This window comes from Miscanthus floridulus, chromosome 4, assembly GCF_019320115.1.
Source record: "Miscanthus floridulus cultivar M001 chromosome 4, ASM1932011v1, whole genome shotgun sequence".
Taxonomy (NCBI): Eukaryota; Viridiplantae; Streptophyta; class Magnoliopsida; order Poales; family Poaceae; genus Miscanthus; species Miscanthus floridulus.
Window position 1 is genome coordinate 84,695,938 of NC_089583.1, and position 7,863 is coordinate 84,703,800.

Here is a 7,863-nt window from a genome sequence, read left to right on the forward strand (position 1 = left end):
CAACTATCATAAATATGTATTGACATTATTGTAAATTAGTATATAAAATTATCGTAAATGGAGGTGGCTACAGAATAACTTATTTTGTAGCTGACTACTGAATATACTCTCCATATATATATATATATATATATCTATATATAGGACTGCGCTAGTTAGTACCCAGGGTACTGATTATTATTCAGTACCCGAGGCCATCCCCACGCCCGCAGATGACGCACGATCGCCCGCGGCCCGCCTAAGCGATGCTCGTTGATTTTTTTTTTCATGGCTGTTGCCTACTTACGCCTGTGTTTCTGGCCTTTTTTTTTTTTGTCCTTTGTGTGTTTCTGACCTGTTTTTTTTTTTGGTCGGACGTTTTTTTTTGGGTCCGTTGTGCGTTTCTAGCTGATTTTTTTTTGTTCTTTTCGTGTACATGGACAGAATTCGGTTATGGGGTCATTTTTTTTCTGCTAGGCCTCCATGGATGCATATATTTGGCCGTTAATTTCTTTCTACACTGGGTTCCTTCTTTCTACACTAGGTTCCTTGTGATGAATTACTTCTCAACAATGATAATTCATTATCTAAACTATAAATATTATTTTAATTTTACTAAGAATTGTGAATCGGTCCCAGGAGACAATGTTCTCGTAATATTTTACAATAGTACATGATGCTAATCACAAATAGTACCATTTCGTTCGTTATCATAGTTACAAAGATGATGCACAGACATCCATTTGTTTTTGTAGAACGGCAATGATGACGCACAGACATCCAAGTCTTTCATTCTGATGAACTGAAATCTGCATCATTGAGAGCTTTGGATGTCATTTGTAGAATGCAGCAATGCAACACAGCTTTTCTGGATGATGGCCTGTTATCATGTATATTTTCCTATCTGATTATATTAAATGTCCCCATTCAGCAAACACTTGGGATGCTGCTAACATTGACCTTCATTTGCATAGCACCCAGACCCGACTTGTTAACACATCAATTAAGTACACAAGCACTATGACAGTCGCTTCTTAAAACACCTGCAATAAGATACATGTATAAAATTCATGAAGTAATTGATTGCCTATCTCAGAGACAAATTCAATAGTCAATAAAAGCTAAGAAAATATTAGCTTGTATTTCTTTAATTTTTTTTTCCATTGCTAATTTGATCTGCTTGTGCTGAAAAAGCTAGGGAGCCATAGAAACCTCAAATATTTGCGGCCAAACTAGCCTAGTCACAGATATTGTTATGTGTGGCCAGATAAGACTTCCATTATATTTAATCTAGCATAGAATTAGATTAATTATTGATAATGAATATGTACATGCAAAAACCTCTCTATCTTACATAATGAAGTGAGTGGACCATAAAAGCCTCAATATTACCTTATCCTTACAGTTTGGTTAGGAGTCATGAGATAATTCATAACAGAATGGCTGGTTACAAAAAGAAAATGGAAAAAATGACACTGATTCCAACAATAATGGTCCACGCAGTGCTTGAATGAATGAAATGTCTTGTTGAGTCCATGAGATAATTCTGCAATGGATATAGTGAGTACTGGTAAGAAAAAAAAACACGTATCATACATTTTAATGTATATTTACAGTATGTGTGAAAAATATCGCTATCTTCCAGATGAAAGGAGTGAGGGGAGGGAAAGCAAGAACAACCATAACTATAATGCAGAGGGCAGCCAAGCTTGTTGATTCTCACCTGGCTGCAATGACAGTATCTTGGAGTTGCAGGTAGATGACTACAGCTCAAACCAAAGCATGCTTTCCATGCCAAATATTCAGCAGGGTGATAAAAAAATTCCAATGTTCAGTATAAGGAGTCCTAATATACGGACAAAATAAGGTATATGATTCAATTTTTATTGGTGCTAGGTGCAGAAAGTTTCAGGCCCATGCACTAAAACATCTCTCCTGATTTCTCCAATGAAGCAAATTATCACTCTGTATTTAACATTTTAATTTATTCTAAGATTCCATAAGCCATGTCAATCTAGCCGATGCCATTCCATATACGAAATCATATTGACCATGTATGAAGGGATCTAACATTAACAGTACTAACTTTTTCTGCCTGTTGACTTTGTTTCATTACTAATTAATGCAGCTACTTTAGTTGCAAATTATTGCATTGTACTTCAAGGTAAATAAGACAAATAGTGCAAATTCAATTCAAAAGGAAAATTGTTACCTAGGTAGAAATGAAATGACTCATTTTTCATGAGGAAGAGCCATAATCTGCTATGAAAAGTGGAGCTGTTCTCAGAGGTAGAATACAGGTGCGGTCTTTACTTTTTTTGAGTGCACTGTATGATTTTGTTTCAGTACTAATGCAGCTAGTTTAGTTGTTCAATTCAAAAGGGAAATTGTTACCTAGGTAGAAATCAAAATATAGAGCCATAATATTGAACGAAGTGAACAGGAAAGGAGTAAAAATTTTCTATTTCATGAAGAGGAAATACTTGGAGATGTTTACTTAACTAAGAAAGATTAGTGAACTGGATCATCAAATAAGAAGCAAATCACTGTTGTGAGTATCTACAGCTCTTTATTCTGAACGCACAGAAAAATAGAGATCAGGATATTAGGACTGAGTGTTCCTACTGAAACATATTTCATATTTGTACTAAAGCATTCTCAAGTGGGCAATAGGTAGAAGATAAAAACAACAATATGAGTAGCAGTTTATTAGATTAAACAAGCAAAAAAAGATTAGTGAAACAGGACAGGAGATCAGGTCTCACAAATGTTGACTGAAAGTAAAAAAAAAGGGGTAATAATAAGCACAGCTAAACTGAAAAGAAAAATGCAGAAGAAAGGTCCGGCTCCTTGTCAATCCTCACTATACAACCTGTAGTAATCTGTGAACTATAAATATAAATAAGGTATCTCTAAGTAAGCTAAACAATCTACAGGCTCATTTCATGCAACAAGGAAAAAGACAGAGAACAGAAGAACTGAGGGAAGCAGAGCAATTTGCAGATGGTACAAAAAAACTAAACATCAACATCATCCAAATTAAGGGAATATTTTAGGACCAAACTAACATGATCCAACAATGAGAGCACCTGAAATCACACCTTTTTTCATGAATCGATAGCAAATAACAAGTTCTCCACAACAAGCAGTCAAGATCCGGCTCAACGTCCAAAATTGTCCGCAACCAAAGAATAGAGCTCGCGCAGGACCACATCAGCAATAGGACAGGAGAAGGCATAGCAGATAATGCTCATGGCCACCTCACAACAATTGAAACGAGGAAAAATATTTTTGGAGGAAAATTATTTTTGGAACAAAGAAATTGATAATAGATGCAGAAAACAATTAGTGCTCGGGAAAACGAACGATTATAGTTAAGGACAAATTATTCATAATGATTTGGGGAAGGGACATAGGAAATATGAACAGTGATTTCAACAATGAGATGTGATGGTTAAAATTCATCATGACTACAAATATTGGTGCTGCAAATAGGTTTATATGGTTGCAACAGTACAAAGAGCTTTGGTGCGGACAAATGATTCTTAGAGCACAAAACTTAATTTTTACTCTTGTCACTCATCAGAATGCAGAAAACTAAGAAAAAAAATTAGAAAAATCTACTAGATATATTTGAGTACCTACACTCCAAACAGGGTAGCATAACATGCAAATAAGTGGCAGAGACGACATTGCCAAGTTTTCTTTAACATATTTATGTTCACAAACATTGACCATAGACTCAGTCACTTGAATTTCGTCTAACTAGATTCTCCTTAACTGAAACCTAAACTTAATAGTGCAACAAAAGAAGCATAAACATAGACAAAACTAGCACGCCATCTGAACTGATCCCTCTGGTCGACAATAGACTGAACTGAAGCCAGTTCGACAATAGACTGAACTGACCCCCCTGGAAATTCATAGACTAAACTGATCTTAAACTAGCAACTGAATCGAACATGAATATGAGTAGCAGTATACTGAACTGAATAGCACTACACTAACAAAAGCAACAGAAGCATTAACTATTTGATGTCCGAGAATAGTGCAACAAGAGCAGCAGACAAGCGCACTGATCTGATACATTTCCAACAATAGTGAGCTTAAGTTGTTATGAAATGCAACTGTGTTTTGATATATGAAATATTAATTCGTTGTTCAATATATTAGTTACTTAAGTTGTAAAGTGGGTTTTAATGAGTACTGTAGGTGCATGTTTTGATGGGGAGTTGATGGAGGAGGCTGCTTTGATGGCAAGCGCCTGTGATCTGCACTGATAAAAATATGATAAATAACACTGATGAAACTATTAGCTCTAACCAGTAAGCATAATTAATAAATATTCAGAATAAATCAGATTTTGAACACAGGATGGAGATCTCTGGGATCTGACATAGATCATAGGCAAGTAGAATTTATAGATGTGTACACAAGAAGGAAATTGATTTGATACTGCAATCTCTAACGAAACTGAAATATGAATCAACAGCATGTCCAAACGAGCAAAGCAAATAAAACAAAAGGGAAGACAACCTGGGGACTGGATGCCATTGTGGTGGTGGGAGAAGCCAGTGATACAGCCAGACGATGGGAATCAGCTGCTCCGCAGGCCTACTGCGCCTGATCCGTCGCTATCGTGGGGACAAAGGCTGAAGTCGTCAAACATCGGGAAGCAGGACGGGGCGGAGGAGCGCTGCGGAGGGGCCCTGCGGATAAAGCGCCGCCGCCGCCTCCAGTGGAGGAGATGGATGGAGGGAGGAGGACAAGGAGGAGGATCGAGGTCGGAGTGGGTGGAGCTGTATGGTACCGCCAGTTGCGGAGGGGCCGGAGGGCGCCCTCACCGAAGCCACATCTGCTGAGCAGAGAAGGAACTGGCGCTGCCCACGATTGGAAAAAAAAAAGGAACACTCCACGACCGAAAAATAAAAGGGTGAAATGAAAAAAAGCGGAGGAAAAAACCAATGGGGGAGGGGACGTGGGGCGCCGGGATCACGGCAAAAGGAAGGCGGGGGAGGTCACGCTTGGGTTGGGTGGCTTGGGTACTGAATATTATTCAGGTAAACACATGAACTTCCATGATAAAAGTTGAGGCAGATGTTTTCTATATTAGTAGATATTAAAGACAAGCTGCTTAAAGTGATTTCTTCGAATCTATGACAAAGTACATTCTAAAGCATAAAACATGAGACCAATCAAACCAATTAATAGCAAGTGTCCCTAAACGTAGTTTAAAAATGACATAAAAAAGACTACTGAGATTCGTAAGACATCACATGCAGCGCATATAACCAAATCATTTGAGGTTTGGAAGTAATAAAATACCCGAGATAAAAAAAAGGTAGCTAGTTAACATAAACAAAATAATAAGCAAGAAAAAAAATCAATGATGTCAATTACCTCTGGCTGAGGAACAGATTGTCCCACCTGTGGCAAGAAACCACCATTTTAGAGTTCCATATTTAATAGTTTTTATATTCAGAAAGATGAGTCCGTTAAAGGAAGAATACCTCTATGTCTACCCCGGTCAGCAAATACTCATGTGTTGTTGGAGAATTTATCCGTGCAGCCTTCCTCCTAATTGACGTACGGCTATCCCCCTGAGCACCTCTCTTCCTTGGATCCGGTGTAGAAGTTTCTACCCAATGCAGATGACAACCTCTTGTCTTGACGTAGTGGAACCTCGAACCTAAAAAGAGAATCAACAGATTAACAAAAACCAAAAGGGCAAGGCAGGTCCAACACATGAAAAAGGCACAAAAAGTTTTAACATTTACCGACCTCTGTTGTGTGCTCTCTCAAATACAACCCTTTTTGTTGTGTGCTCTCTCAAATACAACCCTTTTTGGGTTATCAGGGATCTTATCGACCAACTCCATCCAATAACTGAACACATTTAGTCAAAATCATTTTAGAATACCACATTTCTGTCATGTACATCGTATATTTACGAATGCACTCAAAACAAGAATGCAGTTGCAACTGGCTCATTATGTATTCTGCAAATGAGAGTCCAAAAGGAAATCAATATAACAGGGTGAGATTGTGAAAGAAAGAACCTTTTGGATGAGTGTCCGGGGCCTTGTCCGGCATGCACATCATCTGTGGCAATGGTGGCAGTGACCGATGATCTACAGACGCATAAATTTAATAGCTTAGTAAAATTATAATTATGCCATAACTACTAACATAAGTCAAGGATCTCAGGAAAGAGCCACTGGCGCTAGGCAAACTATAGCATGACAGCATGAATGTTAAATGCCACCATGTACCAAATATGAAATACCTATATACAAATTGATGTATATAGATATTTGAAACTAACGGGATCAGTCAGTCACACACTAAGTGGATAAGAAATCACTCCCTCTACCCACATATGTTAATTAACAACTAGATGCACAAAACTGGTGTTTATGAAATAAGCTCTAAGCATCAGAATTGGAGGTGAAAAAATTCCATCTGTGAATAAATTCAAAATAAGTAATATGTTGGCATATCCATATATAATCTCTGATGTTTTTTTATGAATCTCTATAAAAAAGAGATGTTGAATCATCTGTACTATAGATAAGTAGACTAATTTATTTAATAATTATCACACAATGGCACTGCATATGAATTAAACAAACAAATAAAAATGATTAGATCTGTTAATGCACCATTATAACTCCCAGCTACGTATAGATGTAAATATGTAATGAAAAAAAATATAAAAAGATCAATATCTGACATTGATAAGAATTAAAGAGTCTTGTGATTACTTTCTCAATCCTATTCTGTAGCCTAGTGACTTTGGAAAATCAGCAGATAATGCGAAAGCTAGAAGCTCTATGTTTGTCCCACTTCAATTCTGAACGTGCAGGCGGCACTACAGTAAGAACAGACAGTCTGTCGAGCCCTTCCGCAAAGCCACCATGACCGCCTTCACCTATGACTGAACAAGAACAAAATTATGAGAAATTACCATTGGGTAAGGCCAATAGGATTGCCACAAATGACTAATCGAGACCATATTTAAAAGATGAGGGGAAGAGATAATTTCCGAAGACTTGATGTCTACCCAGTCTAGATGGAGTCTAGATGGAGAGGGGTGCCTCAGCATATGGATCTGGATCATGGGAGAGTTGCAGGACGCGGCGATGTCAGATGAAGATGCGGGGGGGACAGAATGGAATACCTGTGCGCCACCAGCACTGCAGGAGCCATGGCTGTGATAGCTGTGGTTGGATCTCATCGGGCTCCACGCTCCCCAGCAGGCCACATGAATGTCGGCTGCTTGGCCTCACCGGCATTGGACCAGATCGCCAAGGTCAGTCCCGGCACCTGCGCCTCGCGGACCCAGCCCCAACCTTGCAAGTCTGCTTTGTCAACACCCTGCGACCTGCCTCCGGAGGGGTGAGGGGTGGCGCCGATGGGTGCAGGGTGGTGCCGGTAGGGTTGCGGACGGAGCGAGCTGTTTTTTTTTTTTGGTGAAACGCCGAGCTGATTGGTATTGAACCGCAGAGAACGTGGGCAGTGGGTTGGGGAGCGGTTCCAAAATCTGATTGCGAGCCGGGCCGGGTCATCGAAAGGCCGGGCCGGGTGGCTGAGCCGGAAGGCCGCCCCAAACCCCTTGACGTAGGTGCCTGAGTCTGCGGAGGACGGTGAGCCAGGTGCGCGGTTGGAGGCTCGGGTACTAATTAATATTCAGTACCCAGGATATAACATAGAATATCTATATATATATATATATATATATATATATATATATATATATATATATATATGTGTGTCATAGTAACGTATTTAAAACTATCATATCTTGCGAACTGATTTTAGCTCAGTAGCACTAGTACAGAAACAAGCTGTATTCCTAGTTGGGAAAGTCCTTCAGTCCCAGTT

The 7,863-nt window shown here is 39.1% G+C and overlaps 1 protein-coding gene across 9 annotated transcripts; it reads right to left on the reverse strand.

Annotated features, from left to right (window-relative positions):
- Positions 1-581: 581 nt before the first annotated feature.
- On the reverse strand, positions 582-7,497 carry LOC136549900 (uncharacterized). Of its 9 annotated transcripts, XR_010782094.1 has the most exons (9): positions 7,160-7,497; positions 6,744-6,916; positions 6,039-6,110; positions 5,761-5,865; positions 5,490-5,668; positions 5,380-5,406; positions 3,081-4,255; positions 2,482-2,553; positions 583-1,525 (listed from the first exon to the last, which is right to left on the reverse strand). XR_010782094.1 is itself a non-coding variant. In XM_066541335.1 (7 exons), the coding sequence occupies exons 3-7, from the start codon at positions 6,079-6,081 to the stop codon at positions 2,539-2,541; spliced, it is 369 nt and encodes a 122-aa protein (XP_066397432.1). In that variant the 5' UTR covers positions 6,082-6,110; positions 6,744-6,916; positions 7,160-7,496; the 3' UTR covers positions 582-2,538. The 9 variants fall into 9 exon arrangements, 3 of the variants coding, with proteins under 3 accessions (XP_066397432.1, XP_066397431.1, XP_066397429.1); XR_010782092.1 differs by having other exon boundaries at positions 584-2,553; XR_010782093.1 differs by having other exon boundaries at positions 584-1,525; positions 2,482-4,255.
- Positions 7,498-7,863: the final 366 nt, after the last annotated feature.